The 14,973-nt window shown below is 39.9% G+C and overlaps 1 protein-coding gene and 1 long non-coding RNA gene across 2 annotated transcripts in view; one reads left to right on the top strand and one right to left on the bottom strand.

Moving 5' to 3' along the window:
• Nucleotides 1–14,973, top strand: part of LOC122869733 — a 101,916-nt gene that overhangs the window by 59,548 nt on the left and 27,395 nt on the right. The gene's annotated exons all lie outside the window — the stretch shown is intronic.
• arhgef40 (Rho guanine nucleotide exchange factor (GEF) 40) overlaps nucleotides 1,728–14,973 on the bottom strand; it is a 41,319-nt gene continuing 28,073 nt past the window's right edge. Inside the window, exons 21-27 of the mRNA XM_044182985.1 lie at nucleotides 13,846–14,052; nucleotides 12,010–12,189; nucleotides 11,531–11,711; nucleotides 10,043–10,153; nucleotides 6,978–7,087; nucleotides 4,924–4,967; nucleotides 1,728–4,657 (exon numbers count right to left, since the gene is read on the bottom strand). Of these exons, the coding sequence (XP_044038920.1) occupies nucleotides 4,941–4,967; nucleotides 6,978–7,087; nucleotides 10,043–10,153; nucleotides 11,531–11,711; nucleotides 12,010–12,189; nucleotides 13,846–14,052 (816 nt within the window). The 3' untranslated portion in view covers nucleotides 1,728–4,657; nucleotides 4,924–4,940. The remainder of the gene's footprint in view (nucleotides 4,658–4,923; nucleotides 4,968–6,977; nucleotides 7,088–10,042; nucleotides 10,154–11,530; nucleotides 11,712–12,009; nucleotides 12,190–13,845; nucleotides 14,053–14,973) is intronic.

Below are 14,973 nucleotides of genomic sequence, written 5' to 3'. Positions count from 1 at the left end.
CTGTTGGAATTTTAGGATGTATTGTTAATAATCAGTAATCTTTAATCCATTTTTTGTAGTTATTTTCAAGAATGTTAATATATTTGTTGCATATCATTGCTGTCCTGTGAAAACCGTGTAGCTCCAAAATGTCAGCCCTGTTTTCAGCTTTGTGACAATGCATTTTTCTGCTTATCCAATGGGTTTTTAAATGGTTTGCTTAACTTAAGAAGTAAGAGAATGTTCTCAACCCACGGAGAAACACATCATCCTTCAGTTTATCTGAAACATTTGGAGATATGTGGTTTCCTTTCGACAGCAGCAATATGCTTTTATGTTCATTATAATGGTATTTTATCAATTTTACATCACATCTGCTTGGTTTGTCCTTTATCGCTCTCTTTATAGTTGATCTATTTTATTATACTGCAAGTCTGGCTAATACTACATGTTCTGCTGCTGAAAAATATATTTCTGGTCAAATAAAGTGGAAAAAATATCGAAGAATTTGATGCAATACTGTGACAGTAAATACACACAAATCATGCTGTAAATCTGAAATCAGTGTTCATAGGTTTGTTTAAGAGGTCATTTTGGTGGCAGATTGGTCCTCAGTGCTTTAAACCATTGGTGTTAAACTTATATTCAAAGCATAAAAAAAAAACTAAAATAAAAGAACACACACTGCCTGCTTTGACCTCCCTTCGCCAAAATGTCTGCACGGGCATATTACTGTATCTCTCCTCAACATGCACTCTCGTTTACAAAAGAAACGCTTGGCTGGCTGCCTATAAGTCAGTTTATCCGCGTGAGATGACCAACGTCCCTCTTTTTCTTTCTTTTCTTTTTTCGCCTCTCACTATCTCATACATGTGTGTGTATGATCTATAGTTCCCTGCCTCCCCTCCTCCCTCCCTCACCCCCTCCCCTCTTCCCTCCCTCACCCTAACCCTTCTTAATATGATGTAAAAAGCTAATCGCATGCAAATGTCTGTTGTCCCGGTAACCGGGCCTGAAAAATCCCTTTGATGTTTCCCCCGACTCATTCTCTTCACGTTCTCTTTGTTCGCCACAGTCTCGCTGCTTTGTCAACATCCCCCCTTTTACCCCGCTCGCTCTCTCTCCTTCATCCATTCGGCAGCTCTCTCGGCCCTCTCTTAGTTCTCTCCATTAGAAAAAAAAGTTCTAACTCTACTTTGTGTCTCCCTCTTTCTATAAGCCCCCCTCTCTATTCTTCCTCTCTTTTTCCCCCTGCCTCCTCTCCCCCTCGTGCTCCTGCTCTCCCCTTGACTGTGCCTCTCTGTCTGTCTGCCCCTTCGCCCTCGCTCATTTCCCATCATTCCCACCTACTGTCTCCTGTCCTTCTCCTCTGTCGCTCCCTTTCTCTCTCCCTCAGTTCTGCCCCTTCCTGTCCCCCCTCCCTCCTCTTTGCCCACCCTTTATCTCTCATTCCTCTCTCTATGTCCCTCACATGCACAGATGGACACGCGCACGCATGCTCTCAAACTGCCCTCCCTCCTTTAGAGAATTTGATCCCTGGAACTATTTGATATGGTGCTGCACTGTAGTTATCTAATCATTCTGGGGTTTTTTTAGGCCTGGTGGAAGCAGCAGTACAGAAGGCTTTCAGAGAAGAGACCCCACTCATTACAGCAAGTTTGAGGTTGTGAGGTTACACGCCTCATTTTGAGGTTAGACCTGCTAAAAGGTTCAAGCACAACCCCCCACCCCCAATTCCCTCTGAGAGGTTTGGAACTTGCATCCAGTTTTAATTCAACACAGAAAAGTATAAAACAGTCAAAGTACAATTATCAAGTAAGCATAACATGCATTTCCAACATTCCACATTCCTTCCAAAAAATGTAAACATCAGGCAGAGTGTGTCATAGCAAAAGAGCAAGCGAAAAGTTTCTATACATTAATACTGCCCTGCCGTGGCATACAAAAGTGAGGAATTCTGCATATGACAATCTATACTGCAGTAAGAATGAAAGATGGTGTTCATTACATTGCTTCCAATATAATGCAATGTACCAAACAGCTAAAGGCTATGAAGTGTACAAGGCTTCTCCAAGCCAACAAATTACATATTGATTCAGAAACAGCTCAATAGCCATTTGCAATTTTTGAATTTGAATGCAGATATGAAACGTGCTAAATCTGATAACAGCGACAAACTGCTGCTGCTGTCTGCAGAAATGAGCTTAACCTCCCTCTGCTGTTGTTTCGCTACCTGATGGTTTCATATTGTACCTTAAGCATGATATTGTTTGATTGTCATACACATGCTATCTAATCAAACCAATGAGGGGATGATAATTGGTTTTACTGACGGTATGCTTGCTCTCATAAAATATGAATAAAGTCATCATATGAAATATTGAAACCTTTTTTTTTGGCTGCATCATAACACAAAATGACAAGTTCTAGGTATGTTGTGCATCATTTTGTACATATTCGGTACTAATTTAATTTCCTCATAGAATTTTTTGAATAAAACTCAGCAGTGTAACATGTCTATTAATGGACCCACTAGTGAGTCTGGCAGAGTAGCAGAGGTTAAGTTGCTGTTCTGCTAGTAGAAGTTATTTGGATGTGGAAAAGTTCCACATTTTGGGAAATGGATGTTTTTGCTTTCTTGCTGAGAGTTAGATGAGAAGATTGATACCACTGTAATATCTATGGTCAATATGAAGCTACCGCCTACAGTCAGTTAGCTCAGCTTAGCACAAAGACTGGACGCAGAGGGAAACAGCTAGCTTAGCTCTGTCTGAAGGTAACAAAATCTGCCTACCAGCACCTCTAAAAGCTCATTAAATAACACGTTATTTCTCATTAGTTTAATCCATACAAAAAAAACAAAGTGTGTAAACTTTTACAGGGGGCACATAACTGGACTCCAGGAAGATGCTGTGCCTGGCCAAGAAATAGTCTGGCACATAACCCCCCAACTACTTGTCGTTTTTGCTCTTCTGTTTTTGTCTATGGATTAAGCAACGTGACATAACATGTTAATTAGTGAGCTTTAGATGTGCTGGTATGTGGTTTTTGTCACCTTTGGACAGAGCCAGGCTAATGGTTTCCCACTGTTTCCAATCGTTATGCTAAGCTAAGCTAACTGGCTGCTGGCAGTAGCTTCAAATTGATCTTACAGATATGAAAGTGGTATCGATCTTCTCCTCTAACTCCTGGAAAGAAAGTGCCTAAGAAACTATTCCTTTAAAATTTAAGATAAAGCCCCTGACATCAAAACTTCACCATCTCAAACATTTTAGGCAGTGGGTTTTGAAGATATTACTAAGACTTCTTCAAACTGTTATCTTGAAACTCTGACCGCAAGCACAAAACCGGTAAAATCCAAAAATAGCACACTTAACAGATCCACCTTTCTACATTTTATGGAGAAAGCGTTCCAATCAGGAAAGCCCAGACTAAATGTAACAACAATACCTCTTTGTACACAAATTAACATTGCACAGACACCCATTTTATACCTTTGGCATATGGAATACGGCATCTTATATTAAAAAGTACTGTACTGAATTCATTATCAGCACTTATCAGTACACTGAAGAACATTTTTAAGGCACCAAGAAGCTCATGTTGCTGACATAAGTTATACTTTAAAGAAGACTAAATACCATTCACCCTTAAACCACTGTTAATACAACATCATTAGCTTAAACAAACACAGTAACAGAATGTATAGCAGTTGGATATGATATTGTAAGACGTTCCAGTTCATCATCAAGGCAAAGCTTACTGTATGTAGATGTAGATGTAACCTTGCCTGATGTTGATTTAGCCACTGTACCAGGCTCTAAAATGGCCTCAGTGAGTGTGAGTGTGTGAGTGTGTGAGCACGTGAATGTGAATAGTGTTCCACTGTCTTATAACAATAAGAATGACTGCATGTGTTGAGAGACACTGTGTGTGTGTGTGTGTGTGTGTGTGTGTGTGTGTGTGTGTGTGCTCACACCACCCCTGCCTCATTTACATAGATGCAATCACACCTAGCCTATGCCACACATGTTTCCACAGGCAGGAGGGGAAAAAAAGCCTATAGTACTCCATTCAGCGTTATGAAAATGACAAAGTACTTAATACATTCTAAATCTGCAATCCTACGGTGGATTTACACTCTGTATATCACTTCCTGTTTATTATCAGATGCTGGAGCTTGTGATGTGATGCTTACAGTCAGCCAGCCCGGCAGTCAGTGGTTCAGACCAAGTGGTTTGGCCTAGTGGGGAGCCGCGGGGCAGACAATGGTCGCACTGTGTGGCTGAAGTGCCTTTGGTGTCAATGACTCTGCCAGCAACTGAGACTGGCAGATCCAAAATGGCGGAGCGCAGAGAGCCCTGCTGGTGCTTGTCATGGTTTAAACAGAGTAGTTTTGATCCTTTTTAGAGGCAGCTTTTCTTCTGGGGTTCATATCAGAGCTGGGAGGTTTAAAATGGGGGGGAGAGCAGTGCAGTGCTGCTCTGGCTAATCTGCTGGCTTTTAAGTGTTTTAAGGAGGTGAAAGGGGCAAAAGGGGGAAAGGGGAAGGAGAGCGAACATGTGGGAGAAGTTCAGAATTTCAGATCTTTTGTCTTCTTGCTCCTCGAAGTCCAGTTTGGCTTGTCCAGAGGTGGAATAGAGATGTTTAAATCTTCAAAAAGTCCAGGGTCCAGTTTCTGATTGTAAAAAGTTACAGGAAGAGGAGAGACAAAAAGAAATAAAATATAATTTTTTTACATTTAAAAATTTGTGATTTCTTTTTACATAAATCTTAAGCATTCTTCAAGATACATTTGTGATTTCTTTCAGTAGAAAAAGACTGAGGAATCAGTTAAAGGTGTAAAATCAGAAAGTGAGGTATGCAGAGACGCAGTGATCTGAGCAGCAGATGTAAAGAGAGCAAAAAAGATGAAAGAAACGTGTAATAAACGCAGTAACCTACTCTCATTGAGATGGCAGTTACACAGCTGTAGATGGAGACTGACTCTGAGGAGGAGAGAAAACAAAACAGAAACATTTTTTATTCTGTGCTAAAGTGTGCGTGCGTACCAATGCTTGTGTGTACATGGGCACAAGCGGCAATCCTCCCTCTGCTGTTGAATATGTGCATATCGCTGTCTGTGTGTTTGCCCTATCTGTTTGGGCTGCGTGTGTCCGTCTGTCTGTCAATCTGTTCCCAGCGCAGTCTGTTTGCCAATCTGTCATATTCTGTTTGCTAGATAAGGAGATTGAGATAATGTGTGTGTGTGTGTGTGTGTGTTTGTCTGTGTGTGTGCACAGAGCAAATTCATTTAAACCATGGAGATGGCAGGCAGGTATTGCTGTTTTGTTACAGCTAAGAAGATGCATACTGTCTTCCCTTGACTAACATATAGAAATGCTTTTGCTGTTTGGAACATCTCAGACATAGGTTACATACAAATGGCTGCAATTTCACAGCAGCTGAGGAACAGTTGAGATTAGTTTTCTATTTTGCATAAATAACAAAAACACTTTGTTGTGTATACTATATAATACATGAGGAAAGAGAAAATGATAGAGCTGGAAAAATTGTAAAAACCCAAATGGGCTTATGAGTGCACTTACCCAAAAGAGAAAGAACCATGCATGAAGGCTAATTCTGAACTGCTAACAGATTAGAAAATAACACATTTCAGGCATCTGGGCCCTAAGACACTGACCATGTGATTGCAACGTCTCTGGTTTAAGTCCAGCTGGTAACATTTGTTGCATGCCATCCCTACTTTCTCTCCCCTCATTCCTTGAAAAATACTTGCAGAGGTGGACGATCTCCCAAGTGCTCTTGCATTTTTATGCCTTCATTAGACAGCAATAGTAGAGAGATGAAAGGAAATGAGAGAGAGACAGAGAGAGAGATGGAGAACAGTCGGAAATGAACCGGGGATGTTCACGGTCAGTGTCTTAACCCCAAACCCAAAGGGATGCCCCGTGCTAAGTGTTTCGATTTGGTTTGATTCTGTCATAAAACAGCCTAACTAATAATACACCTTTTCACATATTCACTAAGAAAACAAAAGCACACAGATGCAAACCAACGTAAAACATGGACATGCAGAAACACAAAACAAACAAAATAAAACATAAACATAAAACTGTAAACAGCATATAAAACAGACAAAGTGTTAAAATTGTGTGACACAGGATAAAGTTAAAATAACTTATTTCCATAGTGGCCGGGCCCGCCCCAAACCATGATAACAACACAGTGCTGTGCCCTTGCTACATTACTGACTGAAAGTGAAAGTTATTTTTTATGCTTGCTTTATGCTTGCATGTAAGCACATTGAAAAAAATGTAAAAGTTGAGTTTTGTTTCTCTCACTTACTCTGTCTCATTAGCTCAGTCTTTCTAATCTTGCTTGTTTTTAAACTGGTTGGGAAGCCAGCTACACACGACTGTGTTTAAACATCAATAACAGTACAAAACTAAATTCCCATCCATGGTTCTAATAATGAAACAAAGCTTGTTCACACTCACATATTATGCTTCTCTTACTGCAACATGCCATATGTACCTAAGCCAACAGTTCTCATCTTACTCTTTTGCTGCCATGCCTGCTGCCTCACTGCTCACCTCAAAGCTATGTTGTCATTTACCGCTACTGTTGGCCTGACTTGTGGCTGCTGTTCATACATCATTTCATAAGCCCCACTCCACCCCGGCTCTGAATCTACGTTCCGCTACAATGGAAGTTTGTACCATTAAAAAAAAAAAAAAAAAAAATCATTATTATTAGACATAATAATCCATTTTATGCAAGTTGGCTGACTGAACTGATACTAGTGACAACCAGTGCATAGTTTGAAAGAATGCTGTACTCATTAGCAGTCTCGAGGCTTGTCTTTACACATGTTCAGCGTTGCAAACTCCACCCTGATAGTTTCATTTTAATCATGGTGAAGTGTTGATCTTTTTTTTTTTCATCCACTTTGGAATCACTGGATTTTGTGTTATGTGGGTATGACTGTGACCCACCTGTGAGTAACTTGTTGATCCGGAGCTTCTCCTGGGGTCCCTCCCAGACGCTGGGGATCCCCCCTCCTTCTGACTGCCGACAGAGGAGGAGTCTGAGCAGCTACTGTGGACTGTGTGTGTGTGAGAGAGGTGGTTATAGGTTAACAGATAACATAAAATACAGTAAATCTAGCATGTGTTAGACACACTTAAAATATGTATTTTGCTATATTTTTGCTCCAGGTAGTGGAGTTCAAATAATGATACCATCCTGCATTCAGGCATGATTTGCTTGCATGGATTGTTTTCCATTTACATTATAGTATGCACTATAATGTAAAAATCATTGTATCATAATGTTTTCTTACAATGAAAAATGAGGAGAGACTGGGTATGGTAGAGACAAAGAGAGAGGAGTCAGAGAGAGAAGGCATTTTTCTCATCCTGTTCAATGAATTTCTAACACTGTGTCCTGTCCCAGAGGACAATTCATGCATTGAAATTTTGAGCTGCTGCACTCAATGAGACACCTGGTGAGTAGTATGTGCATTACACCAAACTATGAATGGGAAATCACTTTAGCTCTAGGGCAGCAGCGGCCTTTCGAGACTGGATGGTGGGTCTGGAATCTGAAGAATTCCATTTCAGATTGTGTGTTTTTATTTTAATTTTTTATGTTTTAACTCTATGGATGGGCCTCGTTTCTTAAAGGGAAACACCACTCTCAGATGTTGTAATATGATTATATGGCATGAATTCGTGATGTGTGTTCCAGGAGTTATTTTGTGACAAAGATCATACTGTAACTTCCCTTCAACCTGCCTCTTGTGGTTAGTTGCTAATTTTTCAGGTGGAATTCTGACTATATTGAGTGTATTCAGCAGGGAACTATTGTGAACCTGTTACTGATTATATATGTAGGTGGAGAGTGCATTAATGTTCCTGATAGCATTAAATATGAGCAAGATAAGAGTAAGATAATTATGTTTTTTTTCAATATCTCTTACTCATTTTTTGTATGTTTTTTAATGGACTTTTATAGAATTGGCAGATTTCTCTTAATTCATACAGTGAACATTGAACAGATATTTACACTTTAGTTTAAGATTGCTCAAAGGATTTCTGCGATCAAACTGCATTGTAGCTACTCAGAAAATATCTCAATATTTGGCCAGTTATTTATATGAATAGAGATGGTCAAAATCCTTATTACATTATTATCAAAGTAGCACTATTTTTTATATGAACAATGGATTAAATGTCTATGTGTAATGTGAAAGGGAGCTCACTCGTAGTGACGAACCAAGACAGAATTATCCCCCAACATCGCAGTTCCCCTCAGTGTTTTAGCATCTTTCAGCTCACTGTTTTGGTTTTACGGCTTTGAACTTTACTGTTTTGGTTCACTCTCACCACTTTCATTAGCACCGCTTCTAGCCACAGCAGGCAGCTGTTTTCTGAGAAAAAGCACTAAAATCCCACTATATGCTATACCTGAAGAACCAAACAGCAGACAGACAAAGTTAGCAACTAGCTAGTGAACATAGTGGAACATTTAGCAGCTAAATAGCCGGATATTTTTCTCAGGAGTTGGTGGAGTGCAAAACAGAGCTAGAAGGAGAGTGAATATTGGACTTACATTCATCAGGTGGACACAAACACGACTCCAAATGAATGCTAATGTTGCTCTGTGTCTGCTGGATGTGTAACTATGCAACTGTTTGCTAACACGTTTGCCATATTAACTTTCTATGGTGATCATTTTCTTAACAGAGATGTTATTCTCTGTTTCCTGCCCAGGGACTACAGATGTTAATTAGCTTATAGCTAACTCTGGTACAGCTAAGCTGTGCACTGTCCCTGTCAAATAAACAAATGAATAAATAAATACATAATAAGTCAGTGTTGAGTTTACAACTTGTTGCGCTGCTACCTAGCAGCCCGAAATATTTATTAATACTAAGATATTTTCCACTATCGATATATGTGACTATATGGTAACTACAGGCAAAATCACATGTAAAATAATCAAACTGAAGTTCAAAGCAATGAACCATGATCCACCATGTTATGCATTTAATGAGACCAAACGCAGTAGCCAATTTTGCTACTTTGATTACAGTTTGATCAGAGTTAATAAACAAAAATTTATGGAGCGATAACATGATATGGTAATGAAAGTCAATAAACAATCATGTTTTAATTATCACCCAGCCCTACAGAACAGAACAGGAAATGCAAGATAAAGCTGCAAATGCTGTCTCTAAACGGTGCACCAGTATTCTAAGATGGATGTTTCCTTTAATATTCGTTGTTTATGGATACAGTATAGGATGACAAATCTGAGAGTTTAAGGGAGACACAGGACTGAAGGTTGTGATGGGATTTGATCATAGCAGAAGTAAAATGTGGTTTCATAGTCAAACTCTTTGACAGTGCTACATATTCTCTGCAGGCACATCACAGCTCCTCAAAATTTAGCAGTGTGAGACAAATATCAAAAATTCATAGAGTAGCCCGGGGGCATGAGATTGAAAAAAAAAAACATGTACCACATTATTACCTTGTCACATGGGGAGATACACCCAGGACCCGTTTTGTTTCCCGTCTGTAATCTCAGGGCCACATCACTTTCAGCTCAGAAAGCAAATTTGAACAATCCAGTGATCCAATCTGGTCACATAAAACCGACTGACTTCTGAAAGCCACAGTTTGAACTGAAATACGGTTTAGACTTTCTGGATTTGTAACGTGAGAAGAGGAACTGCAGGGTTTCGAAATAAATCACCGAACTGTTATCTGATGTTTATTACTCAGTTTTTCCCAAACATGATCACATTCTCTGTAAGATGAAGTGTTCAGATTTTAATGTTAGTGATCTACCTGTAGATATCAGTTCAGTTTCAGGTCAAAGGACACAAAGTGGAGTTTTCCTAAAATAATTCTAATTGGAAAACCCTTTTCCCATTAAAAAAAACATTACCAATTCAAATCTTTGATGCAAATGCTTTTCTTCTGGCGCAATTTCCCTAAGAGCACAGCGCTTCTAGTACCTGTATTACAGATGTATTCCCTTTTGAGCCTACCTCTGTCATTAAGACTGTAGATGGAGTCCAGCTCTGAGCCTGGAGTTCCTGTCGCGTCCAGTAGCAGCTTACTGGAAATTCCCATGCAGAGTGACTCCTTCAGACACAACTCTGGGAGAGGAGAGAGGAGAAATCATAAAAAACAATACAATTCTATACAGAAACCACATAATGCACACAACTGCTTTTGCAAAATGTTCTTATATAAAGCACATTGCAGTATAATGACTATTCTTTTATTTTTTTAAGGGAATAAGACAGGTGTTACGGGGTAAGGTAAGAACTCTATCTGGGAAAATACTGTTTGTTTATTGTTTGGGTACATGGGAACAGTGCCGTTTGAACACCAAGTAATGGTGCCTAAAATGTGCCAGCTGCAGTGTATCTTATCCAGTGTGATACTGTAATCTCAACCAACTACAGGAAGCGATCCAGAGTTTTATGGATACAAGGAGGTAGATATGACATGTGATAGCCAGCGGTTCCTTGTGCTTGGAAAGCTGGGCATAAACAAATTAACTACAATCAAACAGCAGACTGGTCTGGTGCTGATATTTTTATGTGTTCTCTACTCATAGGAAAGGCAATTGTCATCCCAGATAAAGTTACACAGAGAGGAATCAGATTTGCGTTTAACCTAGTGAGTCCATGTGACTTTTGTCCAGTCCCCCTTTTTTCCTTTCAAACAAATATTAAAAAACTAAAAGCTTCCACAACTAAACCACTAACCACTAAAATAATCCCCTGCACAATGTTTTGTCTTGTAAAACAAGACAATGTTTGGATTCAGGATGAAAAATGGGAACGTGGCCCTTTAACTATGCAGTGGACTGGCCACTTGTTCAGGGCTTTTTCCTGCTTTACACCCAGTGCATGCTGGGATTGCGTCCGGGAAAATTAAGATCAAGACAATGCTAAGTGAGACAAAAAATAGCGACTATTTGAGTCAATTTATTATTACTTTTGCTGCAATTGACTTACTTAAAAGAGTGCTCCACCGATTTAGCACTGCACTCCTTTAACATTTTCGGACTCGTCGGTCGCAAAATCAATGCAGCAGAACCAGAGATAATGTCTTTTTTTTAATTCCACGCATTCTTCTCCCTTGTCAAAACCTGGCGTCTACATTACCAACAATGCAACTTGAAAGATTCATGTGTGTTATACTAGTAGCTGCAAATGTAGCCTTGAGCCGCTAGCCTTAAGCAGAGATGAGTTACGTCAAGTTACGTCACTTGAGGCAGTTTATCAGACTTTACGCAGCTTTCTTTGGAGCTTTATACCACTTCTTTCATTTATGCAGAAGTACTCCCAAAGTTGTGTAAAATCGCTTTCCCTTTATTACCTGAACACTTGTAAAAGTGTTAAACACCACTCATCTGGAGCACCATGCAAGTTCTGTGTAAATTTTAAGTTGATGAGGGATTTCTAAAAGTGTCATACGGGAGTCTTAATTTGAGGCCTCTGGGGTCAAAGGTCAGACCGTACCTGTGTTGTTGATGGCGTGTGTCCACAGCAGATGGGCAATATCATGAGTCCAGGTCACCCTGTCTTCCCTGTCCTTCGCTTGCAGCGTGATGCAGTCTCTGGTTCGAGGAGCCTGTCGGACCCAAACTTCAAACTTCACTCCTTCCTCACCCACGCTCTGAGTCAGACCCATCTCACCTGTCTGCAGGGAGCAAAGGGCGGAAATGTTAAATTCAAGAGATGGACTGGAATAGAGTAGAAAGAACAGAAGGAAATAAAAACTAAAATAAAAGTCTTGTCCTGTCATCAGTGTCTTCTTCCCAAATAATCAGCTGAGAAATGTAAGAGCGCTGGGGAGAGAGGAAGATAATGAAAATTGAAGGAAAACATTATGTGAGTGTGAAATAGAGACTGTGTGTGTGTGTGTGTGTGTGTGTGTGTGTGTGTGTGTGTGTGTGTGTGTGTGCGTGCGCGTGTGTGTGCATGTGAGGGCTCTGTACCTTGATGCTGTGTTTGTAGCTATAGGAGATGCGTCCCGGGCCGGGGCTCTTCTGTTTGGTGAAGATGACGACGTGCTGGTAGAGGAACACGTTTCTCACTCCCGCACGCTTCCTCCGAGCTCCACCACACACCATCAGCTCGCCCTGCCGCACCAGCTCGCCACGCTCCGCCACGGGGATCTGAAATCACACATAACACACACACACGTTAGGATTCACTTATCTTGGCCTGAGGCCCAGGCCCAGGGCCTTTATCTGCAAAAGATACCATCTTAATTTCTATCGTAAGTGGCCATTTAGCCTTGAAGTGAGTTTTAAAATCCTGTCTTCTTTGCCAGCGGGTTGAAATATTTCAATTTTTCCCATCCAGTTTCATTTAATTGTCTTGAAACAGGTAACAAAATAATGTAAAAAGGCAGATTAGTATAATGGATTCTTAAAACAAATGGCTTTGGAGTGAAATAATCTCAGACCCTTTGGAACATTTTAAAGGGCCAGTAAATACAAATTTGGCTGCCTCGTAGCACAAAAAAGAATAACTGTTGAATCTGAAAGTCTTCATGAGGTTACTGACACCTTATTACCTGACCGGAGCTCTTTTTTGGAGCTTTAAACACTCTGTTTAAACTCTGTTCTCTGCTTTGGAGCAAAATCTCAACCCTTCCCTCCTTCACCTACTCAAATTTGATTTGGAGTTACAAGATATTTCAGCTACAAACTGAAAAGCCTTATTCTCAAGTCAATAAAGAAAAGGACAAAGAAGTATTATTATTACAGTGCTTTGCATGGTGACATACTGAATTCCCTCTTCACAAGGATGCTTTCTTTCTGTTGGATCTTTGCTCTAATTGGCCAGCTGACTCATGTCTTTTGTCAAAAATGTGGCTTTATTGTTCATGTCAATTACAGTGTTAAAATACTTTGTGATGTTGCTGCAACTCCTACCAGTGGCAGATAGAGGTTGATAAAAGTCAGCTCTTATGTAATGCTCCTTAAGGACTCAAAACTAGACTTGCAAAGACACAAACAAACAGCAAGTGGGGCAACATGAACGTACATAAACATTTCTCAACTGCAACTGTACTGCCAATAAAATTAGAGGGACTGATCATTTACCAGCAGCCGGTCACACAGAATTTTAAACCTGTGATGATGTGTGGGTCATGATGTAAGTGATGCTTCACATACTTTATAAACACCCACATCCACACCCACCCATTCACACACACACACACACACACACACCTGCACTTACGGCCTTTTTGCTTGAAGAGCTTTTGCAGCGCGATTTGAAGTAGCTCAATGGGAACGTTTGCGCTGCCGTAATCTCTCCCATCACTTGAAAGGGGGAGGAGAGGATAGTTGTGCGTGTGTGTGTGTGTGGGTGGGTGTATGTGTGAGTGTGGGAGTCAAACATTTGTCACGACTAGACCTGAATGATACTGCTGTGTCATAGTAGCACAATATGGGCCAAGTGGATATGGTGTTTTCTGACTTTTTGAGAAAGGTTAAAGCTGTTTTTTTTACATCCATAATAACTGCAAGAGAAGCGTTTTCTGGTGGTCTGTCTGTCTTTTCTCCAACTTTCCTTTCTTTTATTTGTTACTTATTTACTACAATTTCATTGTTTTATTTTCAGATTTTCATTTCATTCCCTTTTTTTTTAAACAAAAAACTGTAAATAACTCAAGATAAATGGTACGAAAGCGATAAAACAATTCCATCTCTTTCAGCTGCCTGACCTCATCAAGATCACTTTGTTTCTTTCCTTCTAAGAAAAGAAAGTGGGACTTGATTCACAGTTGCACAGTCATAAACTGGGACAGGCATTCTCACCGGACATCCGACGATGAGGTCACTGGCCCTGAGGTCCTCGCCGTGCCGCTGGGCGTGTCTCAGGATGGAGAGGGCGGAGTCAGAGGCGGGGTTTATCCCTCCCAGCTCCTCCAGGGCCTCGCAGTACTGCTCCAGTCTGTGAGTGGGAGCCTGAAGACAGTGAGGGAAGGACAGAGGGGAGAGGGGGGAGGCTGGGGGGAGTTTGGACTGCAGGAGAGGGGGGAGAAGAGGGAAGTTGGAAATGTTAGACCTGGTTGTCTTTAATGGCGTCTTGACGTCACAATCAGACTTAAAGTCAAAGAAAAACCTCCAAATGAATCCAGTTGAATTCACGTTGTACTGTGTCGTACACTATATAGTGTGTTCAACATTTAGTAGTGTAATGTTTAGTGAATATTATTATACCTTATACAGCAAAAAGAAATATCCCATAACCTAAAAACTAGTGTATAATCTATGGTCACTAACCAAGATTTATTTACCATAATGCATTGCACAGACAGAGAAAAGACGGTTCATATAGGCAGGTGCCAGAAAATGAATGCCTCTTTGCATTAAAATAAGTGAAAATAAGTTTTCCTATGTGAAACACTAATGTGTAATGGTGAAAGTGAAAAGCTGTGAAAATGAAAGAAAATACAAATGTTTTAGTTTTTTCGGATTTACAATTTATCAATTCTTACTTGTTTCATGTAAAGACATTCAACACGTATACTTGACACAAATCACAAATATGTTCTGTAGAAACAAACATTAGAAATTGCACTATTTACAAAATAAAAAATTGTTCCGAATGCATAGCTTAACATAAATACAACATAAATAATAATGACACATCACAATACATAAAAACCAAAAAACACAAACAAAAAGCAACAAAGCAAAAGACTATGGTGCTGAACTAAAAACATATCATATGAACTATTAGATATCAGAGACCAATTTGTGTTTTGTGCCTAATATGGGTGACTTTTTTATATGCATGTATGAAAAGTATATTCATCAGTGTTGAATGATATCCATTACAACAACTGTTTTAACTGAAAAATAGGTATTTGGTGAAGATTTACAAAAACTAAATACACTTACTAACTTAAGCTGAACTATGTTTACATGTTTTTTACATCT

Source organism: Siniperca chuatsi, linkage group LG22 (assembly GCF_020085105.1).
Source record: "Siniperca chuatsi isolate FFG_IHB_CAS linkage group LG22, ASM2008510v1, whole genome shotgun sequence".
Taxonomy (NCBI): domain Eukaryota; kingdom Metazoa; phylum Chordata; class Actinopteri; order Centrarchiformes; family Sinipercidae; genus Siniperca; species Siniperca chuatsi.
Note: the sequence above shows the minus strand (reverse complement) of the source record. Positions and strands in the feature narration are given on the sequence as shown.